The 26,640-nt window shown below is 40.9% G+C and overlaps 1 protein-coding gene and 1 long non-coding RNA gene across 19 annotated transcripts in view; one reads left to right on the top strand and one right to left on the bottom strand.

Moving 5' to 3' along the window:
• Positions 1-6,514, bottom strand: part of LOC137220405 (uncharacterized) — a 36,948-nt gene extending 30,434 nt beyond the window's left edge. For all 3 annotated transcript variants that reach the window (XR_010941705.1, XR_010941699.1, XR_010941707.1), the window contains exons 1-3: positions 6,213-6,514; positions 2,734-2,823; positions 1,425-1,549 (exon numbers count right to left, since the gene is read on the bottom strand). This is a non-coding gene — a long non-coding RNA (uncharacterized lncRNA). The remainder of the gene's footprint in view (positions 1-1,424; positions 1,550-2,733; positions 2,824-6,212) is intronic.
• TTLL5 (tubulin tyrosine ligase like 5) overlaps positions 1-26,640 on the top strand; it is a 306,516-nt gene that overhangs the window by 45,641 nt on the left and 234,235 nt on the right. For all 16 annotated transcript variants that reach the window (XM_067729894.1, XM_067729939.1, XM_067729917.1 and 13 more), the window contains 6 exons: positions 1,936-2,005; positions 2,444-2,528; positions 11,791-11,892; positions 13,705-13,796; positions 14,567-14,674; positions 26,235-26,316. In XM_067729894.1, the coding sequence (XP_067585995.1) occupies positions 1,936-2,005; positions 2,444-2,528; positions 11,791-11,892; positions 13,705-13,796; positions 14,567-14,674; positions 26,235-26,316 (539 nt within the window). The remainder of the gene's footprint in view (positions 1-1,935; positions 2,006-2,443; positions 2,529-11,790; positions 11,893-13,704; positions 13,797-14,566; positions 14,675-26,234; positions 26,317-26,640) is intronic.

Below are 26,640 nucleotides of genomic sequence, written 5' to 3'. Positions count from 1 at the left end.
TATCAGTATATTACACTATACAAAAAAACTGTACTCAAACAATTCTTTTCTTCCGTGAGCTTACAATTTAATTACTAGTGCAGATAGAAATGAGAGGTATAGACCATTGAACAAATACTAAAGTTACCGAAATAATGTAAGAGATTATGTTCTGCATAATTCAAAGGACAAATGTATATGATGAGGAAGAGAAGAGAGGAAATGGGCATGGATGTTAGATGTGTCATAGAGTGAAGACCATTACCATTGTAGTCTCTGGTTCCAAGTAGAGTTGGGTGGTTACATATCTGTTGTAGCCTGTAGGTGTTACTTAGTAGAAAAAGAGCTGCAATTGTTTAATTTTAGGTTTGGAAACCTGCAGCTTGCTTCTTTGTACTGTGATTGCATCAGTTCTTACATACTAAGCTGACTCAAAATAGAGATAGTACGTGTGAGAAACTGATCAGGAAATGGTGTGGATCACCAAGTCCAGAGTATGAATCAGTAGTGATGTTGTAGTGTCCGTATGATGCATAGAGATGGCTTGTGAAGTTGTGTTCTGAGTTTGAGGTGGCAGCAGTGGGAAATGAGAGAGGAATCTCATTATCTTGACCCCGGAGTTGCTTCTTGTGGTTGTGTATGATGTTATGGGTCACACAATTATCCTTATTTTATAACTGTAGTACTTGGGATAGCACATGCATTATTATAAAGGCAAACTTTTGGGTCTGGACAGTTATTTTAGGTCAGAACTTGTGAGAAAAGGTGCAAATAGTGCTTAAGAATTAGGCTTCTGAGGCAGACTGCCTGGGTTCAAATGGTGCTCTATCACTTACTAGCTGTGGGACTTTGAGCAGATTCCTAACCCTCTCTGACTCTTCCCTCATCTGTAATATTTGGATGGTGTTATACCTACCATGGGTTGGATGAAGATTAAATGAAATAATACTTGTGAGGGATTAGAACAGTGTTGGCACATAACAAATCTTCAGTACATTTATTAAAATTTTTTTCCTGCAAATGTTAATAGTGTTTCTGTTATTGCCACTATAGCTATTATCATCACAGTTATCATTATAGCCACTTCCCTTTTGGAGTTCTTTTGTCCTGTATGGATTGTGGTGACTGACAACTGATTTTTCTGTTTTAGTCTCATTTGGAATTGTTCTTCCAGATCTCTTTCCACTCTGCAGCCTCACATCTTGCACTTGTAGGTGTGCTGCTTTGTGTTCTTTTAAATTCTATATATTTGCTGTCCCTCTACTCAAACATCAAACTCTTTGCGAGTAGGGATTGGGCTCTGTGAGGGCAGGGATTGCGTTTGTTTTATTCATCACTGTATCCCCAGTGCCTTCTACAATACCCATCATACTCATCATTATTTATTGTATAGACAGCTCTTCTTCATTGAAAAAAGTATTTAAAAGATCTAGTTCATTCTTTACCTGCAGTGGCATAGCAAGCACTATGGAGTGAGTCAGTGAAATATCCATCCCATTTCACAGGGAAAATGCCAGGATCCATTGTGGAAAGATCTGTAAGTTCTCTGAGCAACTTGATGAAAGCCTTCCTGTAAGAATAATGGTAGTATTCTAAAATATCCAACATGCTTTACATTTGGGAGAAAGCAAGTTTTAATTTATTTTTTAAGTAGCTTTTATTTTCTTGGCATGTAAATATTTAATATCATGTATATAAATCTTTAAAGCTGTTTAGGCTCTATCATGAGAGGTGCTGTGTAAATTTTGTTTTCTCCCATTATAATTGGATTCTCACAGTGTTTATGGAAGTGGTGTGTTATATGGCCAATTAATATATGGGTAGCTTAGAGGAAACCTTTTCTTAGAGTTTTAGTTTTCCATATTATCATTTCTAAATGGTTAAGAACTTTGCTTCTTTATTGTAAGTCAGGATTCCTTTGCACTTCTACCTTTCATTTTTCTCTTTACTGAACAGCCAAACCAGATTTCCCTGGAAGAGAACATCTTGGTCTCCCGTTACATTAACAACCCCCTGCTCATAGATGGTGAGTTGTGATTAGGTCTTTGACTGGATTGGGCTAGATCGTACTAAATTTTTTTTAACGTTTTTATAGTCTTCTCTATTAAGTCTTTATTAAGCTAGTGTGGAATTCTTGGCAACTGTGGCTCCAGAGATGAAGCTCGTTCCTTACCTACCTCACGGTATTATTTTGAAGTTGATTTTGACATAATGAAAAAGAAAGTGCTTTATATGTTATAACAGAAACAAATATATATGAAAACTGTACAATGCATGTATGTATATATTTACAATGTATGGTATACTTATTATTTATCCTCAAAAGGGAAGGTGTGTGGGCAGTGTATGTTTCATGGGGAGAGGAGGACTGTCTTTCATATTTCTTTGTTACATTGTACTATTCTTTCTGTAACAGAAGACAAATGAGCTTAGCTTTTCCTGTGTACCCCAATTTTTTTTCCAGATTTCAAGTTTGACGTGCGCCTCTATGTGCTTGTGACTTCCTATGATCCTCTTGTCATCTATCTCTATGAAGAAGGACTGGCTAGGTAAGAGACCTTGAGCGGAGGGTGTTTATTCGAGTTGACCCATTAAAGAGTGTATTAAGATCAGGTTGTTTTTTCTGTTGTATTCAACTCAGGAAAATAAGAGTGTCCCCAGATGGGCTTCAGATTACAGAAATCAGTCTTATCACTTCACAGTCTCTCTTGCATATCCACGCATATGAACAAGCATTTGTATGTAAACACACACCTTTCCCAGCAGGGATCCAGGGTCACATTGTATTTTCATGCAATGGCAATTGGTATGAAGATCCTAGGGCCACTGTTGTTCACAAATGGTCTAAAAAGGAAAAAAAAAAGAAATCTTTCATGTGTATGCCTGTTATATACCAAGCATTTATTTTAATGCTCACAACAACCTTAAAGTCATGCATTTTTGCAGTTGCGGAAACTGAGGCTTTGCGTAAGGGAACTTGAAATCACTCCCCTGAGGTCTCCAGCAGGTGGATAGTGGAGTGGGAATTTGAACCCCTGGATCTGACTCCAGAGCTGAAGGCTTGAGCTGTTTCATGCCCTCTTGTATCTAGGGTGGACATTAGCTGCTTTTTTTTTTTCACCTACAAGTCTGTAATATATTTTACAGTGATTTTATATATATATATATAATATATATATATATATAATATATATATATTTCTGTTTTTCTTGAGGTACTTCTTAAGTTTTAAGGTAGTGTGACTTACAAAATAAAGTTCAACTTATAATAATTTGAATTTTCATTTCCCATATCCATAGGATTTTACAGGTGACAGTGTTTTTTTTAGACCCTTTGAATTGTTTAAAATAAGTATATAACTTTGGTGTGCTTGTGTTCTTTTCTCTCACAAAGCTAATATATATATATATATATATATATATATATATGTATTTCCCCCACAAAACTTATATATCTATTTTACCAAAGAACTCTGAAGTTCTTTTTATGCATAGTTTTTGTATAGAGCATAGCAGTATAGGAGGTGGTTTGCATCTGTAAAAAGCATGGCCTATATATGTTTCTGTATTTTAGGAAATGTACATCAAAGATGGGAAATACCGTGGATAAAAGAAGGCTACATATTTAGGTGTAGGTGCTTTGAGACATATCATTGTACTCTGACAGCTGTTCTTTTAGAATCGGATTTCAATTATTTTAATTATTTTTTAGACTAAAATTTTTTGATGCATCGTGTGACTAGAGTCAGAGGGTGAGAACAGTTAACCAGATTCTACCTGGTTGAGCTATGTCTTGCCTTCACCTCTAGGTGGCAGTGACAGCATCTATAAGCGTGGTCACATTCTTAACTAAGATTTGAGTTTGAACCCTGGGAACACTGAAGGCCACGGAAGCTCCCTAGTTCAGGCCTCTGGTTCCTTGAAAACTGAGGAGGGAGAAAACTAAAATATTTCTCAGTTTTTAGTTAAAGGGCTGAACCAGGTATCTGGGCACAAACTACTAATCTAATCAGATTTTCATCGGAAAGAAGTTTTCTGTAGTGTTTTTAGGCACATGTGCTCTCATATTTTGAAGTATAGGGATAAAAGCTGAGTCTCCATATTATCTAGAGCAAAAAGAAGGTGAAATAAGGCCTCTTACTTCTGCTCAGATGTATAAGATGCTGAGGATTTTCCATTTTGTAATATGAGATGTATCATGAGTATGAATATGAGTATCATGAGCTCCTTCACCCTTCTCCCTCCGCTCATCCTCAACCAGCTTGTCTCCTGTACCCTTCTCGGAAACTGATTATGTCCTGCCATGAACTGGACTTCTTTTTTTTTTTTTGCGGTACGCGGGCCCCTCACCGCTGTGGCCTCTCCCGCCGCGGAGCACAGGCTCCGGACGCGCAGGCCCAGCGGCCATGGCTCACGGGCCTAGCCGCTCCACGGCATGTGGGATCCTCCCGGACCGGGGCACAAAACCGTGTCCCCCGCATCGACAGGCGGACTCTCAACCACTGCGCCACCAGGGAAGCCCTGAACTGGACTTCTTGAATAGGGAAAAGACCTCAAGTTTATGCTTACTGTGTCTCAAGGATATCATAGCAATATGTTCTGCAAATTATTCCAAAGGTATTTCACCCACAGTATTAATAGCCCTTGCTATTGGTAAAATTCGGCATTGTTTTAAAGCCTCAATGGCTCAGATGCAAAATGAGAACAATACTAATATTTATTATAGAACTTACTGCAGATGTGCTAGTGCTTTGGCTATTGGCTGTGTGTTGGAAGTCAGAACCCACTGAATTGAGTAACTCTTCTCTTGCCTTCAGCAGGAACTGAGTATATATATTTATATATTTTTAAAATGGATGCTCTTTCTTAGAATAATTTGGAAAACAAATTTTTAGAAATTTGGATTAAACTGTGAAACAAAAGAAAAAGAATTTTCAGGGTTTTGGCTATTTTACCTAAAAGTATAGGCGAATATAAAAGCTTTACAGTAGTACATTATGACAGGCTATTAGCCAGTCCTGCAAGGGGTGCATTGCTCTGCACAATAACTTCCATGTGCCTAAGTCCCTGTGTCTTAACCACTGTGTGTCTTGGCACTCATCTCCTGCTTTTTAATCCTCAGAAGCCATTCGACTGTGTCATTACTTTCAACAATAGTCTACAGCATCTCCAGATCTGCAGCCTCTAGTAATCTTGGGTCACGTTTGTTTTAAATAGACATTACTGAAGGTAATCAGTTTGGGATGAGATCACTAGACCATTTTACTTTGAGGCTCAAAAAGGAAAACCATAATCTTTCCTAAAGAGACAGAACTGGTGGCAGTGTAATTGGTTTCCTTCTTCAGAAAAGAAGGGTCTTATCCCATATCACTTCTGTTTGGGGCCTCAGAATGCATGTTTAATGACAGAAAGATTAAGTTGATTTCATAAGACGGTTCTGTGAAGTAAGAATTTTGTGTAAATTCTTTACCTTCTTAAATTTACTAAAGAAAAAGACCCTAAATAGTTTCTTTCTAGATTAATCATTTCAGTTGTCCTTGCTTTATTAACATAGGAAGTAGAAAGACTCTCGTTATTTTCTTATACGTGGGCACAATATTGAGACATTTTAAAAAATTGTCTTAGTGGTGTTTGAGTCCAGTGTTTTGCCCCTTCCTACTTTTTGAGTTTCACGTGTATGTTACTGTTTTACACCAGCAGGGGGCGCTCAAGTTTCCAGAGAGGGGTGCTTTTCTCTACCAAAATGGTGTAGGGTTTTTTTCCTGACAGAGGTGGAATCCAAAAAGACTTTGTTCTGGATTTTACAGTTTTAGGTGGATCCAGTATGTGGTCTAAATGATTTGACGAGGCCCTTTTTTGAGACAAAGCTAATAGCCAAATTTTCACTGAAACAGGAAAAATTAAAAGTTGAAAAAAATTAAAACAAAATTGAGTTGAAAATCAAATGTGCTATCATATTAGAGACCCAAAGATAGGTAGCACTGTCAGCTGCAGGGAAATGAAAGTGCCCGTCCAGAGAACTGGGAGAGATCCATCCGCACGGTGGGTTGGGAAGATGGGACACTGAGAAGGCCCGGGTCAGGGACCGCCTCTCTTCTACTCAGCCATATTATTCAGTGGAAATTCAGAAGAGATCCCAAAGCATTTGTAATGCCTCTGCCTTCCTCCCCACCCCCAGTTACTTCTTCAGTAGCCTTCCTTGCTAATTAACACTGGCTCCGCAGGGATATTTACCTTTTCTCTGCTGGATTCCTGTGGTTTTGAAAGAATTCAGGTACTTGCCGGTTGCCAAGGAATTCAGATTACCTCACAGGCTGCACACTGTCCAGAATCTGCCATAGCAGCAAGAGGGGGAAGAGACACCAACAAGGGGAAGAAACCCCTCTCCAGTGCTCATTGTCACCCTCCCTGGCAGGCCCTTGCTGTTTGTGAAGTTTGAGTCATTTCTGGCTCTGAAGACCAGGGGATCAGGCTGGTAATCCCCTCCCAGACGGCTCCGCAGGGCGCTGCCTAGTCACTGCAGCACTTTGGCAGTCTCCCGGCCGCAGCTGGCTGACAGCAGATCAGAGGGCTCTTGGGCCTCTTGTTCTCTTCCATAAGATTTTTCTGGGTCAGGCCAGGATGAAACCCAGTGGCTCCTGGCAAGGCTGCCTGAGGTGCTGTCTCTTCATCCTCCAGGCCTTTCTGGCGCTGAATGGTTACACCTGCTGAAAGATAACACATGTGCCACAGCCAGGGTCTCCTGAGAGTTGGCCTCCCTTACTTTGTACATTTGTAGTGAATGTTTGTTAGAACATGTAGCTATCAAAGCGGGGTTGGGGGGTTCGGTTTAACTGTCCTACATCTAGACTCTCCGTAACTCTGACTATGGTGTCGTATTCATAGAAGAACAAAGTCGTTTTTGAACGGGGGAAGAGAGTTCCAAAGACCCCACTAACTCTGCTTTCCTTCTTGTTTGAGTTCCATGTTGGTAAAGTTCCTGAACAAGCAGCTCAGCTGTAGTTTCGGTTAGTGCTTATCAGGTACCTACTGTATGTCTAACATTGAAACCCTTCCTTCACATACACATTCAAGAGTTTGAGACAGTTATCATCATTGTATTGATTCTCACTGAGAAACATTAGAAAGCAAAAAGGAAATGTAGTTTTTGATTTAAGAATTTGTCAGAATAAAGGTTATCTATATATATCTTAATGTGGCAAAAAAAGAGAAAAGGGCATAGCATTCTCTGTTCATCATAGGTGGTGAAATAGAGCTCAGGGTTTCAGATTTACAAAGAAAGTAGGAACCCCCCCCCATTCCTTTGTTCTTTTTTGTTTGTTTGTTTGTTTAAAGGTCAAGGCTATGAAATTCTGTCATGAGAGCTTTTCCTAAATCTTGATTTCATTAAGAGGGAGGTTCAAGACTTAATTCATCGTGTAAATTTCAGTATGTGTTAGGAGCAGTGTTTGCAAACTTGGTTGTGGGCTACCTAGTAGAGAATTACCTCTTTTAGGTGTTTCTAATAAAGAAATTGTGTTGAAGCTTTCAGACCTAAATAGGGTGAAATTTGATATGTGAAGATCTAAATCACAAGTCACAAACTTAAATGCTTACAAGGACATTCACTGAAAAGTTTGGCCCAGTGGAGACTGGAGAACCAGAGATCACATATCCCACCTAAAGGGTATTTACTATTCATTGGCAGCAAGTCATTGATATGTGGTAGTGCTGTGGTCTGGATGCTACCTCCCGAGTTCATATGTGGAAATCCTAACCCCCAAGGTGATGGTATTAGGAGATGGGGACTTTGGGAGGTGATTAGGTCATGAGGGTGGAGCCCTCATGAATATGATTAGTGCCCTTTAATATAAGAGGCCCTGGAGGGATTCTTTACCCCTTCCACCCTGTGAGGACACAGCAGGAAGGTGCTGTCTGTCTGCCTGCATCTTGACCTTGGACTTCCAGCCAACAGAAATAAATTTCTGTTATTTGTAAGCTACACAGGTTATGCAGTTTATAGTATTTTGTTACGGCAGCCTGAATGGACCAAGACAGGTGGTATTGCCAGATCTTCTGGTTTTTTAAGGGAGGCTGAAAAATCTAGATTTTTATTGAGAAACTTTTGTTTGTAAACTTTCAATTTTGAAACCATTTCAAAGTTATGGGAAAGCTGTAAAAATAGTATGAAGAACTGCCTTTTAACTTTCCTCTAGAGACCACAGTCAAATTTGGCCATCTGTCCTGATAATGTTCTTTATAACAGAAAGCTCCAAATCCAGGATCACATGTTATATTTAGTTGTCAAGTCTCTTCAGTCTCCTTATATCTGGAACATTTACTCTGTCTTTTCTTGACTTTCATGACTTCAGCATTTTTTAAGATTTAGGCCAGTCATTTTTGTAGAATGGCCCTCAATTTGTGTTTGTCTGATATTTTTTCATAATTAGACTGAGGTTATGTATTTTTGGCCAGAATGTCACAGAAGTGATGCCATGTTCTCATTGCATTAGATCCGATGGTACATGATAACTATTTAGTGGTGTTTGAGCACTTAAGACAATGTCTGGCAGATTTCTCCACTGTAAATTTACTTTGTTTTCCCCTCTGTAATTAATAAATATCTTATGAAGAGATACTTTGAGACCATGTAAAATCTCATTCTTCATCTCACTTTCACCCAACAATTTTAATATTCATTGGTGTTTCTTGCCTGAATGAATTATTACTGTGATGGTTGTGGAATAATGATTTTCTAATTCCATCATTTCTTTTACTTTTATTATTTGGCATTTTACTCCCAGGAAGAGTTTTCTCTCCATCCTGTTCACTTATTCATTTGTTTATATACACCAATGTGGACTTAAGGATTCCTGTGTTATTTAATGGGTTGTAATCCTTTACTATCGTGATTTATTTTGATGCTCAAATTGTCCCAGATTTGGCCAATGGGAGCCCGTTTAAGCTGACTTTTGTGTCCTTCTGACATGTCCCCTCATTCTTTGAGCACAAGATATTTCAGGCTCATCTTCTTTCTCTGTCCCAGCCTGGAATCAGCTATTTTCTCCAAGGAGCAGTGGTTGCTTTTAATGGAGGATAGTGTTTAGACATAGAGATCCAGGTGCTAGATATGCTCATTGTTCTGGGGTGTCTCTGCTATCAGGTCCTTGCAATGGACATACCTAGGAAATACGTGTATAGATATACGTACATGTACACATACATACACATTTACATCTATATTTATTTCTGTATCTCTGTATTGAAAATCAGGAGTTCATACAAATACCTCCAATTCTAGCTCAAAACTACAGCATTCATTCTAGCTTTTTCCCTTTCCATATTTTTTATCTTTTTTCCAACAGTGAGAAATCTGACTTCTATTATCTTCAACATATTTATTTACTCAGTTCCCTCGTATGTAGCCAGTCTCCCAACCTCCCTGTCACTACCCCATTCAGATGCCCTCCTTGTGTGGACTTTGACCCTTGTGGGGCACCACCCTGCTTAGATAACCTCCTTGTACTGCCTCTGGGCTGCCTTCCTGTCCTGTCCACCGTCTTCCTCACATGGGCCCTGGCTGCCACTGGGCTTCAGGAAGGAAGGTCTGAATTTTAAATGCTGGCCAAGTTATTCAAGTTTAAAAGCAAAAAACAACCTTTGTAGGTTAATCAGAACTTGATTAGTAGGCCAGATCTAAGACTAATGGGACCTCTGATCTAGAAAATAAGAAGAAAATGTTGTAAAATGGTGATCAGACCTGGATGTGGTTTGTTTAATCCAGATTTTAGTGAGAACCATAAGCTCTTCCTGCGTTAGGAGGAAAGATGAGCATATACACCTGCCTTTCCTCTACATGGTCTTCTGCATTCCTTGTTCAGCTGACTGAAATAAAGAGTGTAGCACTTTTGCCCTTTTGGGTAACTTTTCCACTGAGCTTAGTTTTTTGTTTCTGTTTTCTCTAATTCTTACTTCTTCTTATACTTAGAAGAACTGTAACGTTAATGATCTTGTCCTTCCTGAGTTTCAGAATATAAATGTCCCAGCTAAAAGGAAGACTAGGAAGAAGAAAATTTATTTTTTTTAGAGATGCAGTCCTATTGAAAAAAGGAGGATAAGAATGACTGATGTGTTGGGTACCAGTTTACAGTTAACTGCCAGGCCTTTGCCAGTCTTTTCATGTTGACCAAATTAGATCAGGTACTTGTATTTAAAAGAGAAGAAAAACCTCTTTCTCTGAAGCAGAACCTTTTCCCTCCCTCTAAATCATTATTTTGGGGGAGAGATGGCAGGTGGTATGTCACTGTGAGGTAATGTCTGGTTGAGGCAGGCAGCCTCTGTGAGGCCTGCCTGGGCCCCCTTCGCATTTCACAAGAATTCAGAGAATGACTATTTCCCGCTTGATTGGAGGATCTCTGACGAAGGAAGATTGGGATGTATAGGTAAGGTTTACCCACCACGGAGTGACATGGGTGAAGTTAAGCGATAACTGCCGGAAGTTTCTGGAAAATCTGAGGTCCTTCTCATGCATAGACGTAATGCTCATCAGACTCTTGCCCCTTAGCCATACATGCCTGGTCAACATTTTCTGTTTGTCCACATCCTTCTTCCTGGCCTCATGTTTGTTTATTTTAGTTTTGGGGTTTCTTTTTTGGTTTGTTTTTTTTATTTTTCCTTTTTCCACTCTTCTTTCTTTGGCTCTTGTAGATTTCTAGTACAGGGAATTAGGGAGCAGAGATAGTGGGTGAATGAGAAGAAATAGAGGAGAAGAAAAATTTTAAATGCTGCCCTTCAATGTGGTAAAAATTCACGTTGACGTCATAGTCTGAGTAAGCACATGTAAATAATTTGTAAATCATGTGAAAATAAACTTGTGGCCTTCCAGGATTTTTTTTCACACACTTGGTTGTGCCTCTGGGGAAAACCACTTTAGCGAAGGGTGATACGGTTAGCGTGGTATGTAAACAGGGTGATATTTACCATAACCGTTCGCCTCGAGTGTACTTTTGTTGATGCTGAGCATCACTGGAAAGTTTTCTCTTTCCTCGGCTACTTCCTTCAGAGGCACATATATTTTATACTTCGGTCTTCTTTTGACAACAGTCCAGGATATCAAATTGCTGCTCTGTTTTCAGTGGGCTCCGTGTTTAATCCCCCTTTTCGCCGTCATTCCAAATTCAGGAATTAATCCACTCTACACTCGTATTTATGCTGTTCTGCAGACTTAGGCTTTGTATGCTGTTAATGCTGCCATTACTGTTCTCTTAATTTTATAGATCAGTTCTGTTTTTTCCTATGGATGTGAGTTCTAAGTCTTTATATTATTATGCTGTCCTTTTTTTCTTTTTGCATAATATTTTCCATAGAATGCTTTAGTACCAGGCACTGTGTAGGCACTCAGGTGTTTCTTGACAGGCTAATGTCCCATCATCCACAGCATCCTATACACGGTTTCCTTGACTGTGAATAACTTTGTTTTCACTTTTCATCTTTCCTATCCGTCTAAGGTTCTGTATCAAAAAAGCAGCATCTCGTGGTTAAGAACGTGGGTTTTGGAGTCAGTGTGATTTGGGGCAAGTCACTTAATCTTCCAGATCATATTTTAATGTTCATATCTGTTTTAAAAATTAGACATAATGGTACCTCCTTCAGGGAATTGCTTTAATGATTGAATTAAATGTGATATTGTACATGAAACACTTAGCGTGGGGGTTGGCACTTAATAAGCACTCAGCATTTGAGGAGGATGCCACCTCCCTGCATTAACATCTCATTGATCCTGTATTTTATCGAAGCCCTGTTCCTGACATTTAACCTGTGCCTTTTCTTTCAGGTTTGCCACCGTACGATATGACCAAGGAACCAAGAATATTCGGAACCAGTTCATGCACCTGACCAATTACAGTGTGAATAAGAAGAGTGGAGACTATGTCAGGTACTGGCTGCGCCTGAGCCAGGAGCCAGGGAAGTCGGTCTCCGAGGCAGACATTGGAGAAGTGCAAAGTTAACTTGTTGCACTGGAGGAAAACTTTACGCTCATATCCATGTAACTTAGAGCTATTGGAGTCATTTCATGTAGTTTTGAGGCTTACCTGCTACAGCTTCTCTATTGCTTGCCCACCTACAATGTCCCCTTTCTCCACCAATATATGCCTTCCTTCCCGAGTTTCGTCTGCCTCATTGTCAAGTTCCCTCACTTGACTTAGAGGTAGGAATTTTATAGGCATATGGAACTTTTTCGAAGTCAAGAAATTAGGTCATTTCAGCACTTGGCAAAATGTATCAAAAGCTTCAAAAATGCTTGTGCCCTTTGACCCAGTAATTCTATTTCTAGGAGCTTAACCTTAAGAAATAAAGGACTTATACACAAGATTAGAAACAAGAATGTGCATCACTGTACATTGTCAGGTGGAAAAAGCAAGTTACCACACAGTACATGCAATTTAATTTCTTTTTTGAATATGTAAGATAACTAAAGCTGTTTTTCCCCCCCGAGGGGGTGTGGGAGAGAGAAGAAAACTAGAAGGATATATCTTAAAATGTTAACAGTCTTTAACTATAATGGATGGGATTTTGGGTGGGGGATGTCTGTCTTCTTCTTTGTACTTTCATGTTATTTCCTAAGTTTTTCTAAAAGAAACACTTTTATGATCGGGGGAAAAAACGTTAGGAATAAATTAAATAAAAAAAGAAATGAGGCCATCTCAGAAAAAGATTCAGTGGAACGGAGTACCAGCCCAGCTGTGTGGAAATATTCTTTCTGCTGTGTTTTCTTTCATCCTGATAATTTTGCCAGAAACTGGAAAAATGAAAAAGAAACCCAAACAGTTACTTTCTACTCAGACTAAAAATAGGTGCCTAGAAGGTCCAAGGAAAAAAAGAAAGGAATCTGGAAGTGATGGCATAGTTGCCGAAGCTATATAGATTTCATTGCGTGTCCTGTGACCGGTGTTAGGAATTGGTTGAAGATGCAATATCTTGCACTTCGGAAGATGAGCAAAGATGCAGCTGGTGGGTTGCGGGGTGGTGATAGGGAATAAGGGGGCAGCTGTAAAATACAGGTTTCAGATTGCAAGACCCTTCCAACAATCTGGGAATGTGCCCTGTTTGCCACTTTGTTGCTGTAGTGGTGGTGTACTTCATTACTTCTGTTGTTGCTCTAGTGCATTCTCCCTTGGGTGATACCTCAAAAGGTATCCAAAAAAGCCGTGTCTATCACTAGATAGAAGGGAGCTCACTTCAGAGGCCAGCGCAGTTCTGTCCAGGGTTAACTCATTAAAATGCTGCGCTAGATTAGCTTACTAGCCCATCTAGACTCAGTTCTGGTCTGAAAATGGCATTAGAGGCCGGTTTGTGGGCTCATGTGACATTTACCTCAAAGACAAGGTTAGTATCCCCAAGCATTTCAATGTGTTAATGTTTTGTAGCCATTCTTAAATTTGTTTACATTCTTTCACAAATTTCTTCTACTGGTTCATGATGCATAATTGTTTGGTTAAGGAGGAATTTGCCTTCCTTTCCCCTACCCACCTCATTAAGGCAAGTTATATGCATTTTCATTTCAATGGAAGAAACTGGTACAAAAGCGTATATGACAAAAAGGACCAAGAAAAAGTGGGTGAGTGGAAGTCAGCAAAGGGAATATTTTTCTAAAGACCGATAAGGAAAGAAGGCTATTTGTAAAAAATCTTGTTTCTAGAGCCAGGCCTAGTTGCATATGTGACATTGATCCATGAATTTGTTTTAGTTGTGATGATCCGGAAGTGGAGGATTATGGGAACAAATGGAGCATGAGTGCTATGCTTAGGTATCTGAAACAGGAAGGCAAAGATACAACTGGTGAGTACCAGGGCTTTTTCCTTTTTGACTTCTCTTCTTCGTATAACTGTACTATTATCTCTAACCAGGAGTCATTCTCTCGAATTCTAATAGTGTTGCTGAGATGTCTGATGGGATCATTGTTCTTGGTGTTAATTTTTCCTGCCCTTTACAAGATGGAGAACAACAGGCTTACTTACCATGGCTCCCCAAATCCCTTCTCTTGTTTCTAGTTTGGAAGACAACTTTTTCCTTTAGTTTTTAGGGAATTTATCCTTCTTGAATGTCGAACTGCTCACTAAAATATGGTCAGCTTTTTACATAACAAATTGTCTATCTCCATATTGGCCCTGAGTTCACATTTTCCTAAGGCAATCTCTTTCATTCCTGCTTGATGAATTGGAGAATGGACAGTGTCAAGTTTGAGTACAAAGGCTTGGAATCAAAATGGACACTGTCGCTGAGCCTTGAGCAGAATGGGAAGCAGTGTGCCGAAAGGCCTATCTCAGTCCACAAAGGGAAGGGTGAGAGGAGGAGAGTGAGAAGCGGGGAAGGCTCCTTTTCCAGTCTGTGTCTATCTCTTGTCATAGGAGACCACTTGAGTACATCCCCCAGCACCTCCATTCTTGCCTGTGTCCCTCTGTTCACAGCCATGCCTTCTCCTGGAGCACCCATTTGTAAGACTGCCACATGGAGACTTCTTTGAATGAGCACATGTGCTGTTATAATTACATTGTGTTCTGGAATCCAGTCCTAATCCATGCATTATAGTGGTTTTTTTTCTTTTGTAGCATTGATGGCCCATGTAGAAGACCTGATCATTAAGACTATAATCTCTGCTGAACTAGCTATTGCCACAGCCTGTAAAACTTTTGTTCCTCATCGCAGCAGTTGTTTTGGTAAGGAGACTCAAGAAGCTTAACATATTTTGTGAAAAGGGGCTTGGGAAATTGGGATGGGATACTGGGGTAGAGAGGCTTAGTGATTCTACAAGAGTAAAAGGTATGTGGTGGACTTTTATTTCTTTCTAAACTCACGTAGCGTATGAAGAGGCCGGTGGTGAACTTAGTTGGAGGTCCCCTGAGGACTAACTAGCTTTCGGTGTGGGAAGCAGGGATTGTAACTAAAGTGTGGATCTCTTTGTCAGAGCGCAATCAGAAAAAGTCTGCAACGGACTGTACAGGAATCCAGCTCTAACAAATATATTCCAGAGCTCTTTGGCAGCCAGACTGGGAACTGTTCCAAGAAGCTCTGGCTGGTACCAGTATGTGCTTTCTCCCATTTTCCAATGGCTCCTCCTTTTTGTTTTAGTCTTCTTTCTGGTGGGTTCCCCACCCCCACCCCTTCTTTCTTCCCTTCCTCTTCCTCCTCCCCTTCTCTTCCTCCTCCCCTTCTCTTCTCTCCCACCCCTAATTCCCTATTTGCACAGAGAAGGAGTAAGAAGCAGATCACAACTACTGGACCAGGAAGCCTGTTGCTCACTGACCGGCTAGTTGTGACTGTAGCACCGAGGGTGCCTGCCCCCGTTTGCTGTCTGTGTGGATGTGAGTCCTTAGTGATTGCTGGTATGCATGTCTGTGCAGTCACACAGGCTTTCAGCAGGTGGCAGGCTGTGTTAGTAAAACACAGTAGGGTCATTGATGGGGGGATAATTAAAGGAATACAGTAGGAGACAGCGTAACAGAGAAGTAAAGAACATGGGCTGTAGAGCCTGACAGACTTAGTTTGAGACCCATTTGTACCCCTTATTAGTTTTCTGATTTTCAGCAAGTTACTCTAATCCTGTTTCCTCAACTATAAAATGGCAGTAATGATGGTTCCTACCTTCTAAGTGTACCTTGAAGGGCAAATGAGATGACGTACGCAAAGCACTATTTGTACTCCATAAAAAGTTTTTTTTATTATTTTTATAATTAGACATTATAATTCTTGATCTCTTTAATCGATTATCATAACAGCTTGTACTTGAGGGGCACTAAACAAAGGGAAGTGTTGAGACTCTGAATAGAAGATGGTAGATAAACCAGGACCTAAAATTATACAGGCAAAGAAGAGGTTATGATATGTGTATATCTTCTTAAAATGCAAATATGTTCATGTCTTCTAAAACCCTTAAATGGCTCCCTAGACTTAACTTGTAAATAGATACTTGATAGGACTTCAGAGCTTCCAAGGATCTGACCCCAGCTGACTTTTCTAGAATTCCATTTCCCCTCCTACACCTTAGAATCCAGTGGTGCCACTGAGGACTCCATGCCTTTGTGCCTCTCTGTAGGTCCTGCAGTCCAGCTAGACTCTGCCCCTGTCTGCCCTACACACTCCTCTTTATATTCTGAGACTCAGCTCCAGGAACGCTCCTCCAGGAACGCTTGCCTAACAAAGTGCCCTGTTGCGTCTCCTCTGTCCTGCTGTTCTGTACTTGTTCCATTATGTTCTCTTCCTACCGGTAGTCACTGAGCTTATTGTCTTGAATTCTTAGTAGTCATTGTGTCTCCCCTTCCACTCTCACCCTGTTTCTGCCGAACCAAACCTTTTATCATCTCTTTTCCTAACCCTTTGCCTTTGCACCTGCTTTATCCTGTGCCTGAAATATCTTTCTCATGTTACTTTACCTAAAAGATAACTGACATCTTTTCAAGATAAAGTCAAGTATCACTTCTTCGGTGACGTTTTCCCTAAGTCTTCCCATCAGAGTTAGCCACCTCGACCCCAGCACTCTGTTCAGTCTCCAGCGACGCCTGCATGTCCTTTAGTTCCTGTTTACGTGTCTGTCTCCCCCACTGGACTGGAAGCTCCTTGAAGACAGCAACAGCGTCTCCCTTGTTTTTGCGCCTTCTGTGCATAGCAGCGTTTTTTGCTATTGAAGGATGTCCGGGAAATGTTTGTTGAATGAATGATTGGTCTTGATTTAATTGCCTTTTGGTGGCCTGACAGTAGGCTTCCGAATGGATCTGGTGTGGTAAGGGCCAGGGGCTCTTAGAATTATTGCAGACTTTTTGAGGAGGGAGTGTGGGAAGTATGACTGCAACTGCAAAAACCTTATTAGATTAAAAAAAAATTAAACATTTCTTTTCTACATCTACTTGGCTCTTCTGTGAGAGTAAACTTCTAGTAGCTCTTAATGTAAAAATCTCTGTTCTGGAAATCATCACAAGCTCTTCTGAATGTTTCCTTTTCTATTTTATTTCATTACCAGATTGCCTTTTGGAAGCTTAAGAATTTCTTGACCTTAATGGCATTAGAAGTTCTGATGTGAGAGAAGCAGTGACTTTCTCTGACTCAGTGAAATGCCGCCTAAGACTATTTCATCAGCCATGGGTCTCCAGCCCCCTCCCTGCTTGTGTTCAGTTTTAATAAACTGAGTGCATCTGGAGTTTTTTAAACTGTTGACTATCTTCTTGGCTTTTGTGGTTCTAACTCCACTTCCTGTCAGCCCTGGGATTTTGTGTGCTTCGTTAACTTCCCCCATCAGAAATGATTTTGTATACGTTGTGTCTATTTGTGTGAATCTCTTTGCCTCCCACTGGTTCCCAGCCTCCCCCGGGGTTTAAGTTACAAGGAATAATCTGGGTTTTTTCTTTTGTTTTTCATTTGTTTTAGAGTAAACAGGAATTGAGAGCTTCCCAGAAGAATTTGGCTTGAACAGAGCATTGGTGTTGTAGAGGAAGCTAATAGTCTGGTGATGGGGTTCACTATATTCTTTTGGTTGTTGTTTCTGCCTTTCCACATTACATGGATCTTTGCCAGAAGCATTCCATTCGTATCTAAGTGTTTCTGGCCTATGATTTCTTTCCCACCCTCCCACCTGTAGTGTCCAGCTTTGTTTCCAGGTACGGTCAATATTCCCATTCCTTTGTTTATTTATGTAGTTAACTTTTCTCAGTGCCTGCTGTGTTCAGGGTGTAGATTATGAGTTTGTTCCTCTCAAACCAAATTTTACATGGGATGATATATACAGATACCTGCATTGTATTAATAGCATTTAAGTGTAGGCTTAGGAACCCTCACAAACTACCAGAAACTTAGCCATTTGATGCTTTTTAATAGATTTGTACATCCGGAAAGGACCTCAGAGAATAATTAATCCATATAAAGAAATTGAGGCCCTGAGAAATTAAGACCCTTGCCTCAGGTTCTAGAGCTACTGAGTGGGAGAACTCAGATGAAAGAGACTCAGCTTGGAGAAAGGGGGTCAGAAGATGGGTTTTGGCAATCAAGTCATCTTGGTCATAAGACTCTTGATCAGTAGAACTTTTGATGCCTCTCCCAATAAAACAGACTTTTGACAGTCTAATTTTTACTGCCTTCAGAATTCTGAAAATGTGGTACCATGTGAAGTATATGCTTAAACAGCAGCCCTATAAACAGGGTTGCTTAGGAAATTGGCGCTGTGAGATTACTGGCTATGAGAGCAGCTTTTTGTTTTTTTTTTTTTTTGAACAGTTGGAGAAAAACAGCCCCAAACAGGATGTTAGCTATCCTTTAAAGATGCTGCTGCTGACAGTGGTTTCATCTATGTGTGTGAGGATGGCTGAAGTGACAGGCTATGACCATGGTCCTCTCTAGCCTGAGAGCGTATGAACCAGCTGTCCTGCCACTTGTAGACTTGATCAGACTGGCCTTGTTTAGGTAAGACCAGTGACATCTTTGTTCAGGACAAACCGTGCTCAGTATACCGTGTTATGTTGGATGGTTGCTGGTTTGGCCTTTTATTGGTATTGTTTAAGACCATTTCACAGGGTAAGCTGACATCCTTAAAGTGGGAGTGTCCGTAAATATTTGTTGGAGGAATGGAAGTAGGCAGCATACATTTTATAATGGAAACTACTTGACCAACAAGAAAAATAATGAAAGTCATCAAACAGTTCACTTTTTGAGATAATTTTCTTTTCTGGCTTATCTCATGCTCCTGTTTAGATGGGAAGTTTACTGTAGAAGGGACTTAGAAGAAAGTACCTACTGTTTGTCAGGCACACTTCATTGGTTATTTCCTTTAGTCCTCTTAAGAGTTTTGTTGGTGTTTAGTACTCATGTTTTATAGACAAGGAAAACAGATTCAGAGAGGTTAAATCATTTGTCCCAGGTCATGCTGTTAATAAATGGCAAAGCCAAGTGTGAGAGCCAGGTCTCTCTGGCTCATTTTCCACCCACATAAAGACAAGTTCTGATGTGTCCAGCCATTTTTGGCATGCTCCATATCCTGGATTCTCCTTCTGCTCTCCTGTAACTAGATCTCAGGAAAAATGATGTCATCCTTTTTAGCAGATCAGGCCTAAAAAAGGGTACTCTTTCTGCTCTAATCAGCAGTACCTAGTTCTAGATATTCCTCTCAAATCTACCTTTGCATATGGTAGCCAGGTACCATATTGATTTATTGGACTAGTTAACAAATTGGCTCTGGACTTTTTCTTTTATTTAGTTCATTTTCCTGTGGGATTTTGGTCTGTTTTTTTTTCCAGATTTTCCTTCTGGACCCCAGATAAAGACTTCCTCCCTAGGTTTTCAACTCCAATCCACAGCCAAGGTGAAAAGAATTTCCTTCATACAATAGCATTTGACTGACAGCAAGAACTGGCTAATGTCAGCACTTTCCAATTTCAGGGATTACAGCTTCAGCTGGGACTTTATTTCTGGGGCGGGTTAGTGGGTTGATTCCAAAACTAGTGGTGTGACATGTTTAGTAATCTCTTAGGACCTGGATGCATTGTTATTTCCCTATCAAATCTTTTCTTCCTCCCTCTCTAGACCATCTTTTATTAAGTTTTTCCTTAATATGTCTTAATATGTAAAAATCTTAATGAGAACTTCTCTTATTTTCTTGATGATTGGTGGCTTTATTATGAGTATTAAGTTTATTATGAGTCTTGCAGTTAAGGTCATTTTTGGGAAGTAGCTGCAAATCATTTTGTCTTTCTCAAAAATTGTAGTGTTTTCCATTAAAAATTTTTTTAATTAAAAAATTTTTTTTCTTCTCTTTTTTTTTTTCTATCAGTATTTTCTTGATTGCTCCCTATGTGCTTTGTGTAGTGCAGACTGTTTGCTATAGAGCAGTGCACGAGACATGGCCCCTGCCCTCGGGTAGTGGGGAGAACCGGACATGAAATGACACAGGACAGCACAAGCAGCAGAGTGACTCGGGTGCTCTCGGAATACACCAGGAGTTACCAGCTATGCCTAGAGGAGCCAGGGAAAGCCATTCCTAGCAGAGGGAATATGACATGCAAAATACAGTGTCATGACACGATGTGGCATGTTCTGAAATGGAAAGTTCAGTGTGACTAGACGTAGCCTGAGTTGGATGAGGTGACGAGTGATAAGGTTATGGAAGTAGTTTGGGGACCGATTGTAGAGGACTGGCACATTTAAATTTATCTGCAGACAATAAACAGCCATCAGAGTTGTTTGAGCAGTGGAACAACAGGATTATTATTTTTCCTTTAACTTTTATCATGACTTGACCCAAAGCTTGGTGTGACAGAATTATAACACAGGGAATACTGTACGACATTATTAGAAGTGCCTAATTTAAAATCCTCCAGGAACCAACTTGACATCAGCGTCTGTTGCTGGGCCAATTCACTGCCTGTCTTTCTGACTGTTAGGTGTGTGTCTTAGAAAGGTAATTCTGGGCTTCCCTGGTGGCGCAGTGGTTGAGAGTCCGCCTGCCGATGCAGGGGACGCGGGATCGTGCCCCGGTCTGGGAAGATCCCACATGCCGCGGAGCGGCTGGGCCCGTGAGCCATGGCCGCTGAGCCTGCGCGTCCGCAACCTGTGCTCCATAACGGAAGAGGCCACAGCAGTGAGAGGCCTGTGTACCGCAAAAAAAAAGAAAGGTAATTCTGATGGCCACATGGAGAATGGACTACAGTGGGGAGAGACTAGTGCTAGGGAAATGATTTGGTGGTAGGAGGTACCCAGTGATAATATACACTCAGTCATGTGACCCAGCACTCCCACTCATAGGTATTGACCCAAGAAAAATGAAACCATACGTTCACACAGATACCTTTACACGAACGTTTATAGCAGTTTTATTCATAATCGCCTAACATTGGAAGCAGCCCAAATGTCTATCAGCTGTTGAACAGATAAGCAAATTGTGGTCCATAAAATGGAATACTACTGAGCAGTAAAAGGAATGAATTACACTACTGATATGTGTGACGACATAGATAAATCTCAAACGCACAACGCTAAGTGAAAGAAGCCACTCTCAGAAGGCTACATACTGTGTGATCCCATTGATTTGACTTTCTGGAAAGGGCAAAAGTCAGATCAGTGATTGCTGGTGGATGGGGAGTGAGGACTGACTGCAGTGACAAAGGGAATACTTGTGATAGAATTGTTCTGCATATCGACTGTGATGGCACTTAAATAACTATACATTTGTCAAAACTCATCAAACTATAATTTAGAAGGGTAAACTTTATGTAAATTATACCTCAGTAAACCTATCTTAAAACAAAAAATAAAGATAGGTGGATGAACCTCAAAAACATGCTAAATGAGAGAAGCCAGACTCAAAAGAGTGTATGCTTCCATTTATATGAAACTCTAGAATCGGCAAAAATGATCTACGGGATAAGAAATAAGAATAATAGTTGTCTGGGGGTGAGGCGGCAGGGAGCAGGGTATTTGCCAGGGAGGGCACGAGGGATCTTTCCAGGGTGATGGAAATGTTCTGTGTGTGTTGATATGAGTGTGGGTTACATGGATGTATCAAGACTCACCAAATAGTACACTGAAGGTCTGTCCATTTCATTAAATATATAAATTTTACCTCAAAAGGGAATATAGAAGAAAGGCTGGATTAAAGAGAAACAAAGAGAGAAAGAGATCTGGTAACGTGATGGATTGGGGAGGTGGTAAAGAGAGTGTTTCTAGCTTTGGAGACGAGCGCTTGGGGTTTTCGAAGATGAAGAATAATGGGAAGCCAGACAGGTTTTGGGAGAAGATAACGAGCTGTGTTTTGTTGAGTGTTAAGCACCTGTGGGATATCCTAGTGAAGATGTCTGCAAGGCATTTGGAATTATGGATTTGGTGTCCAGGAGACACTTGACTAAAGATACAGATTTGAATGTCATCATCATAATGTTAATTGCAGCCATGAGAATACACGAGATCACCCGAGAAGAGAAGAAGAACTGAGAAGGAAAGAGACCCGAGGATGCTACCCTGAGCAAGCCTACCAATGACTAGCTGGGCAGGAGAGAAGGAATGAAAGAAGGAGAGAAAGGAGGAGGACAGTCAGAAGAGAGCAGTGTCCTGGAACCAAGGGAGAGGGAAGTTCCAATAAGTAAGGGTTGTCAACAGTTTCAGATACTTGGGCTTAAAGCAGCAAGGTGGTCTTTGGGGATCACAGTGAGAATAGTCAATTATTAAAGAGTGGCAGCAGAAGCAAATTGTTATGGGCCAGGGAGTCAGTAGGCGTTAAGAAAGTTAGATTGCTTTTTCAAGAGGCTGCTTGAGGGCTTCCCTGGTGGCGCAGTGGTTGAGAATCCGCCTACCAGTGCAGGGGACATAGGTTCGAGCCCTGGTCCGGGAGGATCCCACGTGCCGCGGAGCAACTAAGTCTGTGCGCCACAGCAACCGAGCCTGCGCTCTAGAGCCCGCGAGCCACAACTACTGAAGTCTGTGCACCTAGAGCCCATGTTCCACAACGGGAGAGGCCACCACAATGAGAAGCCTGCGCACCACAGCAAAGAGTAGCCCCTGCTCAACGCAACTAGAGAAAGCCCGCACGCAGCAACGAAGACACAACGCAGCCAAAAATAAAATAAATTTAAAAAAAAAACGCTGCTTGAAAGAAATAGGGGGTAAGGGCGCTAATGTAAAATACGAGGTGGAGTCAGGCTTCTTACCGTTCACTAGTCACATTTTCAAGTTTGTTTTGATTTGGCTGGGGGCTGAAGGAAGTATACCTCACCAAGGAAAATTTTCTTGAGGAAACATTGTTGAATAAGGTGGTAGCAGCAGTCCTTTAAAAACACTTGCTTTTCTGTCACGATGAAGACAATGCAGAGGAACAAAGAAAGTAGCTCTCAGAACTGGAAAAGCCTAGCTTGCCTACACCTTTAAACGACAGGAACACTGGTGTATCTCATCCTGCGTACTGAATTTTTGAAATTGTAGACACTGCTGCTAAAACACACAACATTAAAAGGTGAGGAAATTTAATATCCTCAGTACAACCTATTGATACTTTTTACCGTTTAAAATCTTTAATGTCCTCAGAAAAGACCAATCGTCAGTTAAAAGGGTCATTATAAGGACTCTAGTAGCCTGCCAAGGACCCAAATGCTTTTGATTAAGCTGAGTTGATTGTTGTAAGAGATAAACCTGATACAAATGCTCTCTTTTTTCACCCCAGTCCTCTCCCCCAGTTCCGCCTCTCAGGTGAGCTGGGCTTTGCGCTGTGTTGCAGTGCTATCACATACCCGACCCTCAAGTGATGGTAGATCCAAGCCTGGTGCATGTACAGATGTCAGTTAGATTCAAAGCTGATTTTGAGATCGTTTAGCCCTGGTGGGATTTATTCACCTGAGTGAAAATTAAGTTGCACTGTAAAGGGTGTTTTCTTTCTTTGGGTTGTTTTTTTGTTTTTGTGTTTTCCTTTCCCCTTACTTTCCACATTATTGGTTCTCAGCCTTTCAGCTTAGATTCTTGGAATCTGCCTCTCAACTGGGGAGACAGTAAAGTAAATGTGTCGGTTGCTTACTGTGAGGTGTTTAAATAATGGGTCTTATTGATCGTTTTTCTGATTTCAATTTGTGTTCATTTGTGGCTGATTCTGCAAATCTGATCAATATGTGCACCAGTCATTATTCTCACTCCATTCCTTAGCTATTATTATTATTATTAATATTACCACTTTATGAAATAATTGAATCCTGTGCTTTAGCTTTTAAAAACTGAAGAGAATGTTATTTTTCTTGAATCAGACTCATTATACTTTCTCTGCTCGTGTAATTCTAACATGGATTTGTAGTTTTTGTAATTAGGTTTTTCCTTTTAAATGCCTTTACTAGTGCTGTGTCATAGAAAGGGGGGAATATACCATGGGATGACTGAAGATCAGGTTATGAGAATGTACCAGCTATAAAAGCTATGAATGTGCTACCAAAAATAAGATAGGTAAAGGAGCTTTCTTTTCTTTACACCTTTAAAGTATAGATAATATATGATTTTTGTGTGGTTTACATGAAGGTGAATCCTATCTCAGACTCTCATAGTTTGTGATTATTTTTGCAAATTAAATGGAATCCTAAATAAGTACTATGGAAACCAACTCCTTCATGCAAACTTTACCTGAGAGAGAATTTGAATATGAATGTCTACCTGAATCTATATTGCCTAAATAGGAATTCTGGGTATAGGTTAGCTGAGCATATGGAGATTGACAAATGGTGATTAATAAAGAGAATAGGGGAAGCCAGAGGGAGCTAATAAAGTATCAGAGAGAGAGATGATTCCCCCACGCTCCACAGTGAATAAAAGGTGGTGTGGTAAGGAGGATCCAGGTCTCTAGATTCCCATTACACCAGACTTCATGTTCTAGAAGAGAATCTTTGGCACCAGCTTTTTAGAAGCCTACATTTGTTCTATGTTTTTGAGAGGATTGAGAAATGGGAAATCCTTCTTGAAGTAAAGAGATGTGTTTCAAAGTGAATTTCTGGAAAATACCTGGTTGTGTTCCATGGCTGTGAGCTGTGTGGCTTATGACCTCTGGTCGAACTGTAAGGAAGCTAGTCTTTTCTCTTGGGAAGAAGGTGTGTGTAAACAGTTTATCTGAGGGACACAGAGTGGGATGTTTGGGAACGAGTGGGGCTTCTGAAAGTCTGATGTATTTGATGTATGTATACTAAGGAGGGCTGTGGAGAGGGCCTCATTTTTGTTTTCTTCTTTAATATTTATTTATTTGGCTGTTGTGGGATCTTTATTGCGGCCTGCGGGATCTTTCGTTGCAGTACGCGGGCTTCTCTCTAGTTGTGGCACGCGGGCTCCAGAGCACGCAGGCTCAGCAGTTGCAACATGCAGGCTTAGTTGCCCTGCAGCACGTGGGATCTTAGTTCCCCAACCAGGGATCGAACCTGTGTCCTCTGCTTTGGAAGGCGGATTCTTAACCACTGCACCATCAGGGAAGTCCCCAAGAGGGCCTCATTAATAATAACAATGAGGGATTTCACTGGTGGCTCAGTGGTTAAGAATCTGCCTGCCAATGCAGGGGACACGGGTTTGATCCCTGGTCCGGGAAGATCCCACATGCCATGGAGCAACTAAGCCCATGCGCCACCAAGCCTGCGCTTTAGAGCCTGCTAGCTACAACTACTGAGCCCGCGCTCCACAACTACTGAAGCCCACGCTCTCTAGAGCCCGTGCACTGCAGCTAATGAGCCCATGCGCTGCACCTACTGAAGCCCACGTGCTCTAGGGCACGCGTGCTGCAACTACAGAGCCCACCTACTGCAATTACTGAAACCCACGTGCCTAGAGCCCGTGCTGCGCAGCAAGAGAAGCCACCGCAGTGAGAAGCCCATGCACCACAAGGAAGAGTAGACCCTGCTCACTGCAACTAGAGAAAGCCCACGCACAGCAACGAAGACCCAGTGCAGCCAAAAAAAGTATAATAATGATAATAATGAGAGTAAAGTTTGCCAGCTGAGGTTCCAAAGTTAGCCTCTCATCCCTGCATTCTGGGAGAAGAGCCTGCTAATGGTTCTGGCTTTGGTCTTTGTAACAGTTGGGGACTTAGGGGACAAGAATCAGTAAAGAATCCAGAAGCCATGGAAATTTGATCTCTGGCTCCCTCCTTTATGGCTCGTCACAGTCTTGCTTGGCTGCCACTGGCTCTCTCCTTTCTCTTCTGTCTTTCTGTTTTGGGCCAGTGTATTTTATTTTCTATCTTCAAAGAGGAATTGAAACCATAGAGGGGAAAGAATATGTTTTCTGCTTGGTTGTTTTCTTGACCTAGGTTGCAGAAGTAAGGTCTTGGTTTAAGAAAGTGTGATGGGAAGATCCTAGAGAGGTGCCTTCTGTAGATTTTCCTGTTTTCAGAGTGTGGTGGGGGAAGTAGTGGGGGAGAACAATCTAGAACAAGCCCAAAGCAGCTTTGATATTGGATGCACTTGTTGCATTCTTTTTCCTAACATTTTTTTTTTTACCCTTCCAGACAGCAGCAGAATCATGCTGGTTAACTTCTAGAGTCAGGTCACTTTCTGTGTAGAGCTCAGGAATGTCAATAGAGTGGATGATAGAAACTGGAGTTTTATAGCATTATTTTCTTATTATCTCTAGAACTTGATTTCTCTTGGACTTGAAAGTTCTCTACTTCTATTGCCTCTCGATACTTAGCAAATTTCTAGGCCTTTGATGGGAGTTGGTTGGATTGAACCTTCCAGATCTTTGTTCGCTTGTGGCGTGGAAAATGATCTTGTGTATTGTGTTATGTTGTACTTCTAGAACTCTATGGCTTTGACGTGCTCATAGATTCTACGCTGAAGCCATGGTTGTTGGAAGTGAATCTCTCTCCCTCTTTGGCCTGGTAAGTAGTCTGTTCCATCAACTAGAAAAGGACGAACCTTCAATAAGCAGCTCTAAAACACTTTTTTTTTTTTTGGTCATTTCTCTTGGCGCTGGGAGATTTTTTTCCCCATGGTTATTAGATTGAGATGACTAGAATTTCTAAATTTGGGGGATTTGTGGTATATTGTCAGAGTCCATATTGCAACCATGGACCCCTATCTTACTAGTCAATTTGCAATCTCTGTTTACTGTCTTATTGGGCTTCTAAGGGATGCTTCTTTCATTTTTATCCCCAGTGCGCTTCCTCTCGCGCTCTCTTTTTTTAAGCTTTGTAGGTGTTCTG

Source organism: Pseudorca crassidens, chromosome 1 (assembly GCF_039906515.1).
Source record: "Pseudorca crassidens isolate mPseCra1 chromosome 1, mPseCra1.hap1, whole genome shotgun sequence".
In the NCBI taxonomy this organism is placed as follows: domain Eukaryota; kingdom Metazoa; phylum Chordata; class Mammalia; order Artiodactyla; family Delphinidae; genus Pseudorca; species Pseudorca crassidens.
The sequence above is the reverse complement of the archived record's forward strand: the minus strand, read 5'-3'. Positions and strand labels throughout refer to the sequence as shown.